The sequence below is a fragment of the Dendrobates tinctorius genome, unplaced genomic scaffold (assembly GCF_039654945.1).
Source record: "Dendrobates tinctorius isolate UK_male_01 unplaced genomic scaffold, ASM3965494v1 ptg000147l, whole genome shotgun sequence".
NCBI classification, from domain to species: domain Eukaryota; kingdom Metazoa; phylum Chordata; class Amphibia; order Anura; family Dendrobatidae; genus Dendrobates; species Dendrobates tinctorius.
This window is the reverse complement of record NW_027361814.1, coordinates 16,638,329-16,658,714: the sequence shown is the minus strand read 5'-3', so window position 1 is coordinate 16,658,714 and position 20,386 is coordinate 16,638,329. Positions and strand designations below refer to the sequence as shown.

Here is a 20,386-nt window from a genome sequence, read left to right as displayed (position 1 = left end):
CAACAATGGAAGTCAGTCACATTTTCCTCTACAAAATGTCTCTTGATTTTGTCACATAGTAGATTACAAGCGGGAAACCCCATCTGACTATTGTATGCTCTAAAAGAACATATGGCCAGGAGTAGGAGTGATGAGGCAAAACCTTTAACATTCTACAAGCACATATTTCTCAAAATGTCAGATCTCAGAGAAAAAAACTTTAATGCGGTTGCTCCATCAATAATATTTATCAAGTATCCCGGATGGAAGTGGAGCAGTAGTGAGCATGGGAGACCACCACTCCTATTAAAAGTAAATAGACCTGCTCCTACACTTAATCATTACTACTCCATTCACATAGGGAATTTGGAGATCCCCATTCCAGTAATCTGTGGATTCTCAGTGGTCACTCCACTTAGTGATCATATGTATGTGTGTGTTTCTGTGCATGTATCAGGAGCTTTTAATACTTACAATCAATTCCACAAGTGGATACTGTAAAAAAAAAATAATTACACGGTTATAATAAGAATGGTTTTATATGAAGCCAGTTATGCCATGAATAAAGGATAAGGTGTAGGAAAAAACTAGAGATTATTGGGGAATCTTGTGAAAGAACTGGGAGAACATTCAGGTTCTAAGACAAAGTTTCTTTAGTATTAACCAAGCTCAGTACTCATGTTGCAAAGCTGCAGTACTACCCACTTAAAAAGGTTGTCAGAGACCTTTACATTTATAGCCTATCCTTAGGCTAGGTGATTAATTACTAATCGTTGGGTTATGACACCTGGCACCTCGCCTATCAGCTGTTCCCGATGCAGCTGATGGCTGGAAATGTATAGTTGCGAAGCTGCACAGGATAGCTCCGTTAATTACGTAGTGTTCATAGCCAGGTACTGCACACCCACCCTCTATTCAAATCATTAGAGGACGGATGTGTAGTACCCAGCTGTGGCTACCATATAGTTAATAGTTCTGTGCCATGTAGCTCCACAATTGAGCACTTCTGACCTGCAACAAATGATCGATGGGGGTGTTTGGTGCTGGGTTGCGACCCCCCACTGATCAGATATTGATGATTTATCCTAAGGAAAGAGCAAAAATGCAAAAAATCTTGGACAACCCTTTTAACCACCAGGATGCATGAAAGGCAATAGGATTCTTTTCTGTTAGTTTAGTCCTATAAATATATTCATCTCAGTTTGAAGAACAGTCCAATCCAAAACTTAAAACTCATTCTTGATTTCTAATATTTCTCTCTATCCAAACTTCAGATCTGAGTTTCTAGTACACTATATTCTCATATAGGTAATCAGACGCATCTTAAAAATCAAAAATGGTGTCAGGATTAGGAGGTAAAGTTTTTTGTTCTCAGTTGGAGGGATTACTTTTACGATATGTCTGATTTATATAAACACTGTTTTCAGAAATTTCCTTTAAATATTACACTAAAAGGATTATCCCAACTGGAAAAGTTATCACCTATCCATGAATAGAGTGGCCACCATTACATTCATACGTTGTATTACAAAACCTCGGTCTCAAGTTTGTTCAGAATTTAAGACTTTCCACTGCAGGCTTACATCTAAATTATCAATGTGACTAATTTACTGTACACACAACTCATGTACACAGCCTCATGCCTCATCATATATCAGTCGAAGACATAAGGCCATATGGAAGAGCATTCACAGTCATTTAGTTATTCACAAAGAGTATGGAAACATCTCACCTTGTCATTTTTTGCATGATAATTCCTGTCCAAGGTTATAATACGGAAACTCACTGGAATGATAAATATGTGATGTCAAAAACCAGCTGTGGATCCAATTTTTTTTCGCTGACGTCCAAAAGATATAAAAGAATGTGACTGTAGATATCTACCTGTTTGTCCAGGCTTATAGTTGGGTTTATCAGTCTGGATGAAAGTCATTTGATCTCCTTTAATGAGCATGATCTTCTTATTCTGGTCAATGTTTATATTGTCTCCATGAGCAGAAACATGAAAGGACCAGACTTCTTCCTCGTCCAAAACAGTCGGAAGCTAAGCAAACATGAAGTTTTATTGAAATTCTTGCACATTTTTACTGACATGTTCAGTTCATAACCCTGTGTCTAAATAAGGTGGCTAAGGCAAAGGCTTATTTGTGTTATGATTGTGTAACCACTCACACCGGAAAACAGGTATAATACTAGAAACTGCAAGTGACCCAGCTGGTTTCTGTACAGACTAGAGATTCTGACCCCACAGACTCCAATGTTTCCTAGGTGGGCTGGAATAACCCTGACAACAGACTAAGAGATGGCAACTCGGACTTATGCTGCCTGAAAGGCCATCAAGTGCTTCATATTCCTCCTAAGGAATTGGAGTGCAGAGCAGAGTGTGCTTTATCTACAGAAGGGAAGGCGTGCTAAGTTAGAAAGAGATCCCAGAGTGGGTTAAAACAAGCCACAAAATACAAAATGAGATAATTTACATACTGCTAAAGAGTGTGCCACCTACTTACTAAACAAGAAACAGAAGATAGGTGTAGGATGAAATGCATAATAAGCCAGAGATAAACCATAGCTGGTCTTTCAGTGACTGACATAAAAAACGGTAGTATTGCTGGACATTCAAATGAGAATATCACTGGCAGGAAACACCTCCAGGGGAAATGTATATATAGAGCTGCACCCAAAAGGTGATTAGGCAGACAAATGAGTAAATAAAAACAGTTGTTAACCAAAAAATACTAATTCAAGGATAACAGACAATGAGAAATTGAATCTATTGTGGCTCAGCAGATAGAGAAACACAGGGATACCGCAGGTTCAGTCTTTCCTTCTCAGGACACAAACTGCTAGAGTTCCTCTGTCTCCAGCCGCACTGAACAATGACTGCCTCTGGAGGCCAGGTATTTAAGTCCCAGACAACACCCTTAGGTGGAGTTAAGGTGGACAACTGCCCACCCCCTCTATGGTTGTCCACAAAAAACAACCCTTTAAGCAAATTGATTGTTAAACCCTCGCAGCACTTAATATGCTTGAAGAAAACCTCTAGGTTTTATATATCACTGAAGCTATTAACCGCGGCAATACATAACTCTCCTCCAGCACCTTACCGGTGACTTTGTCACACTATTTAGAACTCAAGAAATCTTCTTTAAGACATGAATGTCTATGATCTGTAAGAGCATTCCACTAACCTCAAAAGAATAACAGTGAAAATATGTTGGGGTGCTGATTGTGTCCTCTGTCACCAGCACACATTTCTGTTCTCTCCTTAACTCCATTTTAAGTTGTAGCTCCCCCCTCAACTTCCGGATAGCAATACATGCTTTCTCCTGTGATGGGTAGATCATCTGAGCAGGTACCGTAATTGCATAGTACCTTGAATGAGATCAAACATTTGTATATGTTTATATTCGACAAAGCCCAAGAAAAAAAAAATAAGCAAATGCCCTACAGCAAGTAAATCGGTAATTGGTAATAGTATATGTACTGTAAAAATCATAGGATTATTAGCTAATGCTATTTTTATCTAAAAAGTAGAAAAGCCATCCCACGACAACAAGGTGTGCCCATTGGGATGGTCCTAACCTGTTTATACTCGAAGCTCATTATAGTTTATACTTGATAATTATAACTAACAGATCTACTCAGTTTGATCATTTTGCATCCATAACATGTTTATATGGATACATATATAATTATAGACACCTATATCTTAGATTCACCATACCCCAAACCGTTGGTTATTATGAGGATCTACCATTTGCTAAGGTTTAGATTATATTGAAATCCTAGATCTTCCGGATTCCTGTACAGAATATTTATTTTTTGATTTGTATAAAAGAAGAGAAATGAAAGCATCTAATTAAACAATACACCAAAAGAAGTATAAACAGTATAAACATAAAATGCAGTCAAAATAATTGCTATTGCATGAGCATTGTCCAGTCTGTAATTAACAATCACACATAAAGGGCTTTTCCAGCCTTAGGATAATGATGACCTAATCTATCATTACCACCGCCACCAGCAACTGTTATTAGTCAGGCTCACAGCCTTGATCGCTGTATACTTGCCACTGCCAAGAATTGCAGCTCAGTTCCTATTGAAGAAAATAGGAGCTGAGCTGTAGCTCTTGGTAGTGGTCACTAGGCTGAAAACAGGGTTGGGTAGTTGTATTGTTCAGCTTCATTAGCCATTTACATCTGGCTAGCGGATCTAACAGCACCTGATTGGTGGGAGTGCAAGGTCTCGGATCACTGCCTATCTGACATCGCTAATACCACCAACAGGTGGCGCTATAGAGTTCAAATCCTCTTCCTCTCTGAAGAGGCAATTTGCATATTATTCTCCCAGAGGAGCATTGCACGGCGAATAAGTCTCCTTACCTTAACAAGCCAGAGCTGGTATGTCACTCTCCACAAGGAGAAACCTTACCCCTTAAACCTCAGTCCAGAGCCCCTCACCTAGCCAAATCAGTTCCCATACTTTGCACTGACAAGTAGGGATGGGCGAATCCTGAAATATTCGGAATCGCTAGACTGTAACGAGTCCGAGTCGGAAACTCGGTATTCGTTGCAAGTCTAGCGAGTCCAATGTTAATAATGAATGGGGATGCGAGTATTACAGCAATTCCTGTGCTGAGAGAGAGAGAGAGAGAGAGAGAGAGAACCGAAGTGTGGAAGAGGCCTAATAGTTTTTTCAGAGTTTAATACAAGCAATCCTAGTTTCTTAGCGATTTTGTATCAGCAGCGGGACACAAAATCGCTAACAAAATAGGATTGCTTGTATTAAACTCTGAAAAAAATAGGATTGCCATTGATTTGCATTGGACTCGTTACTGTGCGAGTAATCGCTTGGAAACTCGCAGAGTACCGACTCCTGCGAGTCCCCTACTACTCGCAGAGTAACGAGTCCTAACGAGTAGATTCGCCCATCCCTACTGACAAGGGCCAATAGCCCGAAACACCGTGTCTGCAAACTGAGATTCTGATTTGGCTTTTATCCTAAGTCATATTACAAGACTCATTAAAGGGTTGATTGTGACTTGTAGGATCGCTACTACCAACAAGTGGCGCTATAGAGTTCAAGTTCTCTTCCTCTCTGAAGAGGCAATTTGCATATTATCTGACATTGATGACTTATCTAAATGATAATTAATCAATGTATTCAGGCCAGAAATCCCTTCCAAGGCTGTGTTCCCATATGCACTGGAGGCTTCATTGCAGATTTTGTGAAAAAGTTGGACAATCCAGGCTCTATCAGATACTGTTAGTATCTGTCATCTGCCATCATTTTGTAATTCTGTTCAGTTATAGGCAATAATAGCACAGATGTGGACAGAGCTGCATCCTTTAGGAATTTTCTATACTGAAATGAAATATGATGGTCAAGGAGAAGTAGGGAACTAGGGAAAAGTAAGTCCAGTTGGGTTCAAAATAGCGGTAACCCAATGTAGAAAAAATAGTCTTCTCTGTTGGTTAGTGGAGTGGTGGAAAGGTGGAACATTTTTAGTGCCTTGAATGGTGTTTCCAAATAATTTTTGGCTATGTAGTTTTTTTGCAATGTGTGAAGGGTCAATATTCCTAGCTAGTAAATAATTTGTGTTTGTAGACTTGTTCAAATTTTTCAATCCACAAACCCCAAAATTTAAAGGTACCTGTCTCCATGAATATGCAGTCCAATCTGCAGGTATCCTGTTAAATCAGGGGGATCTTAATAGATTAAAATATAGAATTTTATGGGGAAAAAAATCAGTATAACCTGGGTTTTAATCAAAGCTTTTTGTGTGATTATTAGACAAGTGGGAGGTCCTATAAGCAAATGACAATTTTCTTTGTATAAGAGTGCATACAGATACAGCTGTCAGTCACTGATAGGATTGCCCTGGACAAAAATCTGAAAAAGAGCAGAGATTTAAATGTTTAAATCACAGGTTGTATTGACTAGTTTCTCACAAAGCTATGTATTAATTTACTCAGGTCACCTTTGTGAGAGCAGTAATTATGTATATATCTTGACTCTATTGTGGATAGTCTGCATATATTCTCTTGTGCTTTTCAAGATGGATTTTGAGCCAATGTGTGTTTTGTGATAAGGTATCATATGTAGCAAGATTTTTTCATGGTATTTAATCCATCACTCCTGTGGTGGTTCTTTTTTTTTTTTTTTTCCTTTTTTGGTTTCTGCTTTAAAGTGTTCAAAACATTTTTTTATCCCTTTCTTTCACTGTTTTATGGCCTTGCTAAGCATTGGTTGTTTACCCTGGATAGTAATGCCTGCTCTGGCCTTGTGCTAATTGATTAATTACTGATTGTGTCCATTTGGTGCCTGATGATAGCAGACATCTCATATATATTTAGCTCTTGCTTGGATAGCACGCGTGTGGGGTCACGCATGCAACAGATATTAAATGCAACAGGATAAAGTGTTTGGCAGTTAGACAATGGCAGTTGGACAGGGCAGGAGACAGGTAAGGTGCATAAGTTTTTCATACAAACATGTTTCTTGGTCCGTCGTACTACATTATGCATTGATCATATCAATCTGCTGCTTATTTGTTTTTACTTCTGCTTTCTAAAAACTCGCCTGCCCTTTAACACATTCTGTGCACTCTCTCCATATCCACCCCTCCCTTCTCCCCTCTCCCATGTATAACTCTGAGGCTCTACTCACATTCCAAACCATCCAATACCTCCATGCAGCACTCAAAACGTTCATACAAATCATCCCACCACCTGCTCTGTTTTTTCTCCTTTTACTAGTTGCAGGTGACACCTCCCCCAGCCCTGGGCCTCCCTCCACTAGCACACATTACTCTCCTCCAGCTGCATATAGAAACCCTGCTAATCTTATTAACATTCAGTGTATGCCTTCTCCTATCGCTTTCCAATGTGCTCTCTGGAATGCACGGTCTGTGTGTAACAAACTAACTTACATTCACGATTAGTGGTGAGCATTCCGATACTGCAAATATCGGGTATCGGCCAATATTCATTGTATCGGAATTCCGATACCGAGTACCGATATTTTTTCAATATCGGATACCGGAATCGGAAGTCCCCATAATGCAATGAGCCACTGTTGTGGCTGTGATTGGCTGATGAAATGATGTCATCATGATGCATGGTCTGTGCGCATCATGATGCGCGGTCTGTGCCGACTGCGGGGGGTTTGTACGGGTCTGCCAGGGGCCTGTGCCGGCTGCCGGGGGTCTGTACGGGTCTGCCGGGGGCCTGTTCCGTGAGTCTGTACCGGCTTGCAGGGGGCCTGTGCCGGCTGTCCGGGGTCTGTACGGGCCTGCCGGGGGCCTGTGCCGGCTGCCGGGGGTCTGTACGGGCCTGCCGGGGACCTGTGCCGGCTGTCAGGGGTCTGTACGGGCCTGCCGGGGGCCTGCGCCGGCTGTGGGGGGTCTGTACGGGCCTGCCAGGGGGCCTGTGCCGGCTGCCGGGGGTCTGTACGGGCCTGCCCGGGGCCTGTGCTGGCTGCCGAGGGTCTGTACGGGCCTGCCGGGGGCCTGTGCCAGCTGTCAGGGGTCTGTACGGGCCTGCCAGGGGCCTGTGCAGGCTGCCGGGGGTCTGTACGGGCCTGCCGGGGGTCTTGTGTGTGTGCAGGCATTGTCCGATGGGACTACAATGTGTTGAATGTAAAAAAAAAACATACATACTACATATATACAACATTCATACAACATACATACATACTACATACATACAACATATATACTACATTCATACAACATACATACTACACTGTGTTCCAAATTATTATGCAAAAAATATTTCCTCATATTTTCTCTAAATTACCTATATGAATTGCAGTCATTGTTATTTTCCAGTCATCTAATGTTCTAGTATAATTGCAATGATTTTGAACAAACTGCCTATGAAAACAGTATATTTTTAAAAATCAGAAATACTCAAAATGCATGTTCCAAATTATTATGCACAGCAGAGTTTTCAACCTTTTTATTTTTATTTTGAACAAAAAAATGGTCAATTGTGAAATTATAAGCATTATCAGCTTATTACAAAATGAAATCAAACAGTTTTCAAGTCAAAACTTTTTTCTAGGTGATGTTACATTTGCAAATAGGACCCCTTGTTGGAAAGAAGCTTCTGAACTCTCTCGTCCATTGAATTTGTCAGTTTTTGGATGGTTTGTGTTTCAGTTGTTTTGCATGTGGACAGAATACCCTCCCAGAGCTGTTGCTTAGATGTGAACTGCCTCCCGCCATCATAGACTCTCCTTTTGATGATGCTCCAGAGGTTCTCAATGGGGTTGAGGTCAGGGGAAGATGGTAGCCACACCATAAGTTTGTCCTCTTTTATGCCCATAGCAGCCAGAGATGCAGATGTGTTATTTGCAGCATGAGACGGTGCATTATTAAGCATGAAAATGATCTTGCTGCGGAAAGCACGGTTCTTCCTCTTGAACCATGGCAGGAAGTGCTGTTTTAGAAACTCCACATAGATTATGGAGTTCATCTTTACCCCTTCAGGGATCCTAAAGGGGCCGACAATCTCTCTCCCCATGATTCCAGCCCAAAACATTACTCCACCTCCTCCTTGTTGGCGCCTTAGCCGTGTTTTCATGGGGTGTCCATCAACCAGCCATCCTCCACTCCATCCATCTGGACCATCGAGCATTGCATGGCACTCATCGGTGAACAAAACAGTTTGGAAGTCAGTCTTCATCTATCGTTTGGCCCACTGGAGCCGTTTCTGCCTGTGTGCAGTGGATAGAGGTGGTCGACAGGATGGCTTACGCACAGCTGCAAACCTCTGAAGGACCCTGCATCTTGTTGTTCGGGGGACGTTGGAGGCACCAGCAGCTTCAAAAACTTGTCTGCTTCTATGACAAGGCATTTTTGCAGCTGTTCTTTTAACCTGACACAATTGCCTGTTGCAAAGAGTCCTCAATGTTTCCTTATCAGCACGCACACGTGTGTGCTGGGAATCAGCTACATACTCCTTGATTGTGCGATGATCACAATGAAGTGTCTTGGCAATGTTGATTGTAGTCATGCCTTGACCTAAATACTCCACAATTTGTTGCTTCTCAGCAGCCGACACATCCTTTTTCTTTCCCATTTTGGCAAAAAATGTAGGCTGCTTAATAATGTGGAACAGCATTCTTAAGTAGTCTTGCCTTTATCTGGACACACCTGCCAAACTAATTTGCACAGGTATCTGCAATTGCTTTCAGTGATATAAAGAGCCCTGACACACATCACCATCAATGAGTTTAAATGACAAACAAAAAAATTCTAACCTTATCACTCCTAAACTCTTTTTGCATAATAATTTGGAACACAGTTTACATACATACTACATTCATACAACATACATACTACATATATACTACATTTATACAGATTCAAGATTCAAAGAAGCTTTATTGGCAGGACTAAATACACATTAGTTTTGCCAAAGCAAATGTACAAAAGGGAATAGGGATAGGGACTGTAGGGATGTTGGGTAGGGTTTGTAGAAAAAGTGGGTGGGGGCAGATCCAGGGTGGGGCTATAGAAGTCCATGGCATAGGGAAGGTGGATGGGGCAGATCCAGGGTGGGGCTATAGAAGTCCATGGCATAGGGAAGGTGAATGGGGCAGATCCAGGGTGGGGCTATAGAAGTCCATGGCATAGGGAAGGTGAATGGGGCAGATCCAGGGTGGGGCTATAGAAGTCCATGGCATAGGGAAGGTGGATGGGGCAGATCCAGGGTGGGGCTATAGAAGTCCATGGCATAGGGAAGGTGGATGGGGCAGATCCAGGGTGGGGCTATAGAAGTCCATGGCATAGGGAAGGTGAATGGGGGGGCATGGGGCAGATCCAGGATGGGGGCTATAGAAGTCCATGGCATATCATAGTTCTCTTTCTCGCAGCCTATGGCATGCACTCACATATTGCGCTGCTATCTCCACTGCTCTCTCTTCTTCCCCCAGCAGGATATATGTTTTCTCTTCCTCCTTCATGGTGATGAAATCCGGGAAGAGATGTGAGAGTCTCCTGAAGTGTGTCCCTCACTGCTGAGTATTTGGAGCAGTGTAGCAGGAAGTGGGTCTCATCCTCCAGGGACTCCTGGTCACAGTGTTGGCACAGTCTTTCCTCCCTGGGCTTGTAGCTCTGCCTGTGTCGGCCGACCTCGATGGCCAGACTGTGGGCACTGAGTCTATACCGGCTCAGGATCTTGCGGTCTCTGGGGTCCGGGAGTTTCTCCAGGTATGGGGCCAGTCTGTAGTCTCTCTCTAGACTCTGGTACATGGTCAGTTTCTGTGAGCTGATGATGTCATTCTTCCAGTCACTTATGTACCTCTCCTGGCCTTCGTCTACCATCTTCCTGATTCCGGCTTTTGTCAGGTTGTTGTGATTGGTGTTTTGGTCAGGTTGGGTTTGGGTGGGCTGTTCCGAGGGTCCTGGTTTTTCTGTTTCACCTACATGTGTCAGGGCTTTATGGTGATGGGAGCTTGGATTGCTCCTTTGTAGGTGAGCCCGGAATTACAGTGCCCTCTTTAGAAACGTTAGGTGTAGAGGGAATCTGCCCAGCTCGGCCCGGCAAGCACTGTTGGAGGTGCTCCAATGGACTTGGAGAAGGTGCTTGCAGAATTCCAGGTGGAATATTTCTGTTGGGCTGGAATCCCACCTTGACCAGTCTGGGTAGGTGGGAGGGCCCCAGACTTCGCTGCCATACTGGAGGATTGGTGCGATGATAGAGTCGAAGATTTTTAACCAGACCCTCACTGGTGACTTCAGATGGTAGAGTTTCCTTCGGATGACATAGAAGGTTTTGCTGGCCTTGTCTTTCAGGGTCTGTATGGCTTGTTTGAAGCTCCCTGACTGGTGAATCTCTAGGCCCAGGTAGGTATATTTGTCCGTTCCTGTAAGGGCACAGTTGTTGAGGACAAATGAAGGGTGCTGGTCTGATTTTCTCTTTCTCTTCTGGAACACCATGATGTTGGTTTTCTTTAGGTTGACCGGTAGAGCCCAGGTGGAGCTGAATTTCTCTACGATTTTCAGGTTGTCTTGGAGGCCTTTCTCGGTTGGTGACAGAAGCAACAGGTCATCTGCGTACAGCAGGAATTTCACCTGCGCGTCGTGGAGGGTAAGACCTGGTGCTGTGGAAGATTCCAGAGCGGTGGCCAGCTCGTTGATGTAAATGTTGAAGAGCGTTGGGCTTAGGCTGCAGCCTTGTCTGACTCCCCGGCTCTGCTGGAAATAGGCCATTCTTCTACCGTTCACACTCACACTGCAGAGGTTCTCGGTGTAGGAGCTTTTGATAACATCGTAGGTCTTTCCTCCTATTCCGCTCTCCAGCAGTTTCAGGAATAAGCCTGGGTGCCACACCGAATCAAAGGCCTTTTTAAAGTCCACGAAACAGACGTATATCTTCCCCATTCTTTGTATTGTGCACGTGGCTCTGAATGAGGCTGTGCAGGGTGTAGATGTGGTCGGTAGTGCGGTGGTTTGGTATGAACCCTGCTTGGCTCTTGCTGAGGATGCTGTGCTCGGTGAGGAAACTGAGGATCCTTTTGTTCAGGATGCTGTTGAACAGTTTTCCCAGGTTGCTACTGACACATATGCCTCTGTAGTTGGCTGGGTCATACCTGTCCCCATTCTTGTGGATGGGTGTGATGAGGCCTTGATTCCAGGTACGAGGGAAGTAGACTGCACTTAGCACAATATTGAAGAGTTTAACCATTGCGGCCTGTATTTCCGGTGGGCTGTACTTCAGCATTTCTGGTAGGATTCCGTCCAGGCCACAGGCTTTTCTACATCTTATGGAAGAGATACAACATACATACAGTACATACTACATACATATATACTACATTCATACAACATACATACTGTACATACTACATACATATATACAACATTCATACAACATACATACATACTACATACAACATGCTACAGACATACAACATACATACTACATACATACTACATACATATTACATACAACATGCATACTACATTCATACAACATACATACATAGTACATGCTACAGACATACAACATACATACTACATACAATACATTCCTACAATAGATACATATAGACATACAGTACATATAACAGAGTACATACTCACCATCACTTGTCACTTTGTTCCCCGAAGCCAGTGTCATCTATGAAAAAAATTAGAAAATAACAAACAAGCGATATACTCCCTGATCCGCAGAAATCCACGAGTGTCCCACGACGATTTCCTGCACTGCATCACTGGGAGGTTACTATCGTTCACTGGTGTCACTTTATGGCAAAAGCTGCGTGGGAACTTTCTCACACAGCAATGCCAAAAGTGAGACTAGGGACTATTTTTTTACAGTGGCGGAGGAATACAGTGCGGAAGGTTACCTACCCCCGTCATTGTATTCCTGGAGCTCCCTAGAGAGCGGTCGCATCAGCTGATGCTTCTGTTGTCCACGGGAGATCGTCGTGGGACACTCGTGGGACACTCATGGATTTCTGCGGATCAGGGAGTATATTGTTTGTTATTTTCATATTTTTCTCACAATTGACACTGGCTTCGGGGATCAAAGTGACAAGTAATGGTGAGTATGTACTCTATGTTATATGTTCTGTATGTCTATATGTATGTATTGTATAAATGTATTGTATGTAGTATGTATGTTGTATGTCTGTAGCATGTTGTATGTATGTAGTATGTATGTTGTATGAATGTAGTATGTATGTATGTTGTATGAATGTAGCATATATGTAGTATGTATGTATGTTGTATGAATGTAGTGTATATGTAGTATGTATGTAGTATGTATGTTGTATGAATGTAGTATATATGTAGTATGAATGTAGTATATATGAAGTATGTATGTAGTATGTATGTATGTTGTATGAATTTTGTATATATGTAGTATGTATGTATGCTGCATGAATGTAGTATATACAGTATGTAGTATGTATGTACAGTATGTATGTTGTATGAATGTAGTATATATGTAGTATGTATGTTGTATGAATGTAGTATATATGAAGTATGTAGTATGAATTTTGTATGTATGTATGTTGTATGAATGTAGTATGTATATATGTTGTATGAATGTAGTATATATGTAGTATGTATGTACTGTATGTTGTATGAATGTAGTATATATGAAGTATGTATGTAGTATGTATGTTGTATGTAGTATGTATGCATGCTGTATAAATGTTGTATATATGTAGTATGTATGTATGTTGTATGAATGTAGTATATATGAAGTATATAGTATGTATGTATGTTGTATGAATGTTGCATATATGTAGTATGTATGTATTATGTAGTATGTATGTATTTATGCTGTATGAATGTATATATACTGTATGTAGTATGTATGTTGTATGAATGTAGTATATATGTAGTATGTATGTTGTATGAATATAGTATATATGAAGTATGTATGTAGTATGTATGTAGTATGTATGTATGCTGTATGAATGTTGTATATATGTAGTATGTATGTATGTTATATGAATGTAGTATATATGAAGTATGTAGTATGTATGTTGTATGAATGTTGTATATATGTAGTATGTATGTAGTGTGTATGTAGTATGTATGTTTTTTTTCTTTTTTTTTACATTCAACACATTAGCCGGATTGGCTAATGTGTCAATCACTGTCATTGTAGCAGGCATAGCCCGATGGGACTTGTAGTCCCATCGGACGATGCCTGCACGCACACAAGACCCCCAGCAGGCCCGCACAGACCCCCGGCAGCCGGCACAGGCCCCCAGCAGGCCCGTACAGACCCCCGGCAGCTGGCACCAGCCCCCGGCAGACCCGTACAGACCCCCGGCAGCCGGCACAGGCCCCCGGCTGGCCCGTAGAGACCCCCGACAGCCGGCACAGGCCCCCGGCAGGCCCGGTCAGACCCCCGACAGCCGGCACAGGCCCCCGGCAGGCCCGTACAGACCCCCGGCAGCCGGCACAGGCCCCCGGCAGCTGGCACAGACGATGTGTAGTCCCATCGGACGATGCCTGCACGCACACAAGACCCCCAGCAGGCCCGCACAGACCCCCGGCAGCCGGCACAGGCCCCCAGCAGGCCCGTACAGACCCCCGGCAGCCGGCACAGGCCCCCGGCAGGCCCATACAGCCCCCCGGCAGCCGGCACAGGCCCCCGACAGGCCCGTACAGACCCCCGACAGCCGGCACAGGCCCCCGGCAGGCCCGTACAGACCCACGGCAGGCGACACAGGCCCCCGGCAGGCCCGTACAGACCCCCGGCAGGCGACACAGGCCCCCGGCAGGCCTGTACAGACCCCCGACAGTTGGCACAGGCCTCCGGCAGGCCCGTACAGACCCCCGACAGCCAGCACAGGCCCCCGGCAGCCGGCACAGGCCCCCGGCAGGCCTGTACAGACCCCCGGCAGGCCCGCACAGATCAAGCCCGTACACACAGACACGCACAGTGTCCGCCAACACTCTTCCCCCCTCCCGAACTGGATGTGCAAGGAAAGAAAGGGGTTTTTTTAATTCCGATATTTCTGTCCCATTGACTTAAATGGGACTACCGGTATCGGAATCAGCGATACCCGATACTTTTTGGGTATTGGGCCGATCCAATCCGATCTTTCTCTATATTGGATGGTATCGCTCAACACTATTCACGATTATTTCCTCTCTAATTCCCTTAACCTTCTGGCTCTTACAGAATCCTGGATCTAGCATTCAGACACCACCGCTGCTGCCACTCTCTCTTTTGGTGGGCTGAAATTTTCACATATCGCCAGACCTGAGAACAGACAGGGTGGAGGTGTTGGTTTGCTCCTTTCATCACAATGTGCTTTCCAGGTCATCCCCCCGATTCCATCACTTACATTTCCTTCCTTTGAATTCCACACCATCATACTCTTTAAGCCCTCCTCCTTACAAGTGGCGGCTGTTTATCGCCCTCAAGGATCCCCCCGACAGTTTCTAGACCACTCACAGCTTCTCACAGCTTACTTATTCTCCTACACATGAGGACGGGAATACTCTGGACCTGGTTTTCTCCCGTCCAGGCTCGCTGCACGACTTTACTAACTCCCCTCTCCCGCTCTCAGACCACAGCCTTCTTTCCTTCTCTGTCAAGAATTGTCTCCTCACCCGGGACACCCCCACTTACCACACTTATCGGAATAGACACATCTTTAGCCCCCATCTCCTCCCTCTCCTGTCCAGACTTAGCATTGTCACACTTCAATAATACACTAAAAAATGCCCTAGATGAAGCAGCACTTTCTACACGCAGAAAGACCCGACACAGACAACCCTGGCACACAATGCAAACACGCTTTCTTCAGCGCTGCTCATGGTGTGCAGAGTGGCAGTGGAGAAAATCTCTCTTAGCAGAAGACTTTATCCACTATAAGTTCATGCTCAAAACCTATAACTCTGCCCTTCATCTGGCCAAACAATCTTACTTCACCACCCTCATCACCTCACTATCCAACAACCCACAACGACTTTTTGAAACATTAAACTCCCTCCTGAAACCTAAAGTACAGGCCCCCACCACCAACCTCCGCGGTGAGGATCTGGCCACTTATTTCCTAGAAAAAATCAACCACATCCATCAGGATATCTCAGCCCAATCTCCTCAGTGCCTGGATCCCCTTCCCTGCCGCACCTCAAGCTCACTAGACATCTTTGAGCCTGTTTCAGAAGAAGTTTCCAAGATCCTCGCTTCTGCTCGGCCTGCAACCTGCAACAGTGACCCCATTCCTTCACATCTCTTGCAGTCTCTCTCTCCAGTGGTCACCACTCACCTGACTAAAATATTTAACCTCTCTCTTTCTTCAGGTATATCTCCCTCCTCTTTTAAACATGCCATCATAAGCCCTTTACTTAAAAAACCATCCCTGGAGCAGAACTGCACTGCTAACTTCAGACCTGTCTCTAACCTTTCCTTCATCTCTAAACTCCTGAAACGCTTGGTCCACTCCCGTCTAATCCGCTATCTCTCAGATAACTCTCTTCTCGACCCCTTACAATCTGGTTTCCGCTATTTACACGCCACTGAAACTGCTCTCACTAAAGTCTCTAATGATCTAATAACAGCTAAATCGAAAGGTCATTGCTCCCTGCTGATTCTCCTGGATCTCTCTGCTGCATTTGACACTGTGGATCACCAGCTCCTCCTCACTATGATCCGCTCTATAGGCTTCAAGGACACAGCCCTCTCCTGGTTCTCCTCCTACCTCTCTGACCGCTCCTTCACTGTATCTTTTGCCGGCTCCTCTTCCTCTCCTTGTCCCCTTACTATCAGGGTCCCGCAGGGCTCAGTCCTAGGCCGCTCCTCTTCTCTCTATATACTGCCCCTATTGGACAAACAATCAGCAGATTTGGGTTCCGGTATCATCTCTATGCTGATGACACCCAATTATACACTTCTGCCCCTGATATCACCCCTACCCTAATTCAAAATACCAAGGATTGTCTGTCTGCTGTCTCTAACATCATGTTCTCCCTCTATCTGAAACTAAATCTCTCCAAAACTGAACTTCGTGTTTCTCCCCTCTAATAACCTCACTCTACCTAACATCGAAATAACCCTGGACGGTTCAACCATAACTCCCAAGCAGCATGCCCGCTGTCTTGGGGTCATATTCGACACCGAACTTTCCTTTACTCCCTATATCCGATCACTCACTCGCTCTTGTCACCTGCATCTTACAAACATCTCCAGAATCCGACCTTTTCTCACCTTTGATACTGCTAAGACTCTTACTGTCGCTCTTATTCATTCTTGTCTGGACTACTGCAGCTCTCTTCTGATCAGTCTCCCTCTTACCAAACTTTCTCCTCTCCAATCCATCTTGATTGCGGCAGCCAGGGTCATATTTCTGTCCAGCCGCTTCACCGATGACTCCATCTTGTGCCAGTCATTACACTGGCTACCTGTTCGCTACAGGGTCCAGTATAAACTCATCTCTCTCACCCACAAAGCTCTCCACAGTTCTGCACCACCTTATATCTCCTCTCTCATTTCTGTCTATCGCCCTACACGTGCCCTCCGTTCTACAAATGACCTAAGACTAACATCCCCCGTAATCCGAACCTCGCACCTCTGTCTCAAAGACTTCTCTCGTGCTGCACCAGCTCTCTGGAATGCACTTCCCCAGATGATCAGACTGATACCTATTCAAGCGCGCTTTGAAAACCCATCTCTTCAAACAAGCCTACCACATCAACTACTCAGTAAACTGTCTTTGCCCTGTTCCCTCCTTCCAAATATTATTCTGAATCTGCACCCTACTATTCATCTGTCACCACACCCTCCATGCACACGATAACTGCACTTGATACTTGACTATTGCACTTAAACACACTGGCTGATGACCGGATCATGCAGCTTTATATGAAAATCTCTATTTATTATAATTGCTAGACCTGAAATAACAAGCACTTTTCACCTACTGTGTCCCCCCCATTTCCTTGTAGATTGTAAGTTTGTGAGCAGGGACCTCACTCCTAATGTCACTGTTTAATTTGTCTTAACTTGCATTGAATTTATTGTCTGTACATGTCCCCGCTTAATTGTAAAGTGCTGCGGAATATGTTGGCGCTATATAAATAAATATTATATTATTAAGGTGTCCCTCAGGAATGTCTTTCTCTGATGGACATAGAGAAAACATGGGAAAGTTGGATAAATGAAACTAAGGAGAGGAAACACATCTAACTTTCCAGTTGGGTGTAGACAGACTCACCTTTAGCCAATGGGATGTATGTATGCTAATGCCAGCACATATTTAGAGATAAGACCAGCCAATTATATTGTTACCATATACTGTATGAATACTAATAACCTATATAAAGACTGTCCAGATGATGTAATAAAGAGACATCTGCTTTGATTCTTAATGTATCAGTGTGGCTCTTTTGTGCACGTATTTGAATTTTACAATTTAACTTGGAACAAGCACAACGTCTGAGAAAATCCCAAATTATGTGGCCACGACATCCTGCTCTATAACATGCAGCCTGCAGATTGCACTGATTTTTTAATGGTGACACTTTCTCTTTAATGTTTATATGAGAATATTGGTGTTTGCTACTAAGTGGTAAAATAATTCTGAGAATATCTGGTTAGGAAGATGATTTTATGAACCTAGGATGTGAATGATGATCTGAAAATTTAAACAAGACCAGTAGATCTGTAATGGACCACCTGCAATAATGTATCAGCAGCATGGGTCTGGTACAACAGAAGGGTAATCCTTTTAGATATACCAAATGTTGACTTCAATGTTCATCAACTCATACAGGATTAGCTTTTTCTATGATCTATCATGAGTAGTTGAATCATTGAGATTAGTAAATGGTAAAAGTAAAGCAAGTGAAGAATTTAAAAGTCTAAAGTAAAAAATAAACCTTGTCTGGATGTATTGGCTTTCAGGCTTTTGGCTAGCATGAAATTGTAAATTACTTTTCAGATCAACACATCTCTTTAGTTAAGGTAAAGTCAAGTAAAAAACATCAATCAACTCACGGTTCTGAAGCTGATGCTTTTTCCAAGGATAAAAAGGAGAAACATATTGACAAGAGGAGAAGCCACATTTTCAGTTAAGACTTTTGCTTCTTTTTTGTGAGATTGTCTAGCACCACTAACATTAAGGCAGATTAGACCTCTTCTGTAACTTTGAAGAAATGACTCAGGGCAAGAGATCTTTTTGTGTGGGGAATTTTGGCTTAAATATTACATTGCAACACAAGTTCTTGATCAAATAACTGCTGACAAATCTATTTTACTATTCTATCACTCAGAGAATTGTGCCAATGTGGACCTTTCAACTCAAACATACAGAAGTCAATAAACAGTGGACCTTGGATGAGGCCAATATATACAGGTTATTAAATAACTTAGCAGTCAAATTTAACAGCATTTTCAAACTTTTCATCTACTGTGGGGCACCAGGGGGATTCTGACAAACATAAATTTGTGCAGAAAATGCATAGGTTTTGTTCAGTGTGTGTATTGAAGGGACAGAGAGTATGTTTAAATTAAGCTGGCTTGTTAGATCAGGCTGAGATATGGTGGAAAAACCTCTGTGCAACTAGAGGTGAGGTGAAGGAAGAAAATCATGGTGATAAGTTTTTGTATGTGAAAATATGAAACAAAGATGGCGTGGGGGCGTTGCCTAGATCCCACATGAGGTGGATGTAGGTTTTGGAGCTCTGGAGAGTATACCTCCCTAATCTGACTTCCACAGCGGCTAAAACAGGCCATTCAGCGCTAAATCTGACACCCAAGAGATCACTTCAGGCCCAGTAAAAATCGACCTCTGATCTTCCGGGGCACCAAAGAGGATTGAGGCCTAAAACCTGCTGCTAGGCCGCAAAGCCAGGGGCTAAAGTAGCTGGTAGCGACAGACTTAACTTCCAGAGCTGTCAGCCTCATCACACCTCTGACCGGAGCCGAGAATACAGGCCCTCTTGGTCCAGACCACACACCATCAGCATCCTGCAGACACATCAGGACTGCGGACACAGAACGGGACTGACTGGTAAGCAGAGAGGCCCTCTTTTGCCACAAAGCTCCGTAAATCGGGTCGCAGTTGTGACCTTCTGCAAGCTCCATAATCGGGACGCAGAAGCGACCTACCTTTGCGAGGTTCCGCGATCCCTCTGCGATCCCTCTTACTGCTGGAGACGCAAGCGTCCCTATTTGGTCTCCACTAGACCCTGACTCTGTTCGCAAGTTCCCTAACGAGACTCAGTGGAACCAAGCGGCCTCAAACAAGACTTTACTAAGTCTTCCTTCCTCATCACAATCTTTTGGTATCGCACTAAAAATCCCAGAGGAGACTTTACCGCATTACAATTTCTGTGCGACTCCATTTGAGATCGCTACTGCGACGCCGCAAAAATCTTTTATATTTCTGTTTCTCCATTTCAATGCAATTTTATTACCACTATGAGCAATTCCAAGTCCAAAGGTAAACTCTCTACTCCATCTCTTCCCAAGTCACAAAATCAACGAAAGATGGAAATTTCCTCCTGGAACAGGCATCAAACTAGTCCACAAGACAATACCTTAAGTCCATTGAGATCCAGGTCTCCTACAAGGGACCTTCCTCTTACTTCAGGTCAAACTAGAAGAACAAATCTGTCTTCTCAATTCAATACCCCTAATTCGAAACAGATATCAACATATTATTCAGCGGAACTATGGATACCTCCTACAACAAAAAAAGGAGAACTCCAGGAGCTCGGGCCGAATCTTGCTCAAATCAAGAGGAGATCTCAGACTCCGAAGGAGTGTCAAGCGACACATCACCTAATCCAACTCCCGCTAAAACCAAATTTAGATCTGAAAAATCTGCTCTGGATCCAGGACCTGGCCATCCACCATCTCAGCAATCTGCTAGCCCTCAAGACCCCAGCCAAGACATGCTCAGTAAACTGTTTAATTCT

At 43.6% G+C, this 20,386-nt stretch overlaps 1 protein-coding gene across 2 annotated transcripts in view; it reads right to left on the bottom strand.

Moving 5' to 3' along the window:
* The window catches only part of LOC141049752 (alpha-2-macroglobulin-like protein 1), a 164,499-nt gene extending 145,849 nt beyond the window's left edge, over positions 1–18,650 (bottom strand). The window contains exons 1-5 of one of the 2 annotated variants that reach the window (XM_073546479.1): positions 18,462–18,650; positions 3,168–3,351; positions 1,864–2,023; positions 1,712–1,764; positions 454–474 (exon numbers count right to left, since the gene is read on the bottom strand). In XM_073546479.1, coding sequence (XP_073402580.1) covers positions 454–474; positions 1,712–1,764; positions 1,864–2,023; positions 3,168–3,351; positions 18,462–18,529 — 486 coding nt within the window. In that variant the 5' untranslated portion in view covers positions 18,530–18,650. The remainder of the gene's footprint in view (positions 1–453; positions 475–1,711; positions 1,765–1,863; positions 2,024–3,167; positions 3,352–18,461) is intronic. The other variant, XM_073546478.1, reaches the window with a different exon arrangement.
* Positions 18,651–20,386: the final 1,736 nt, after the last annotated feature.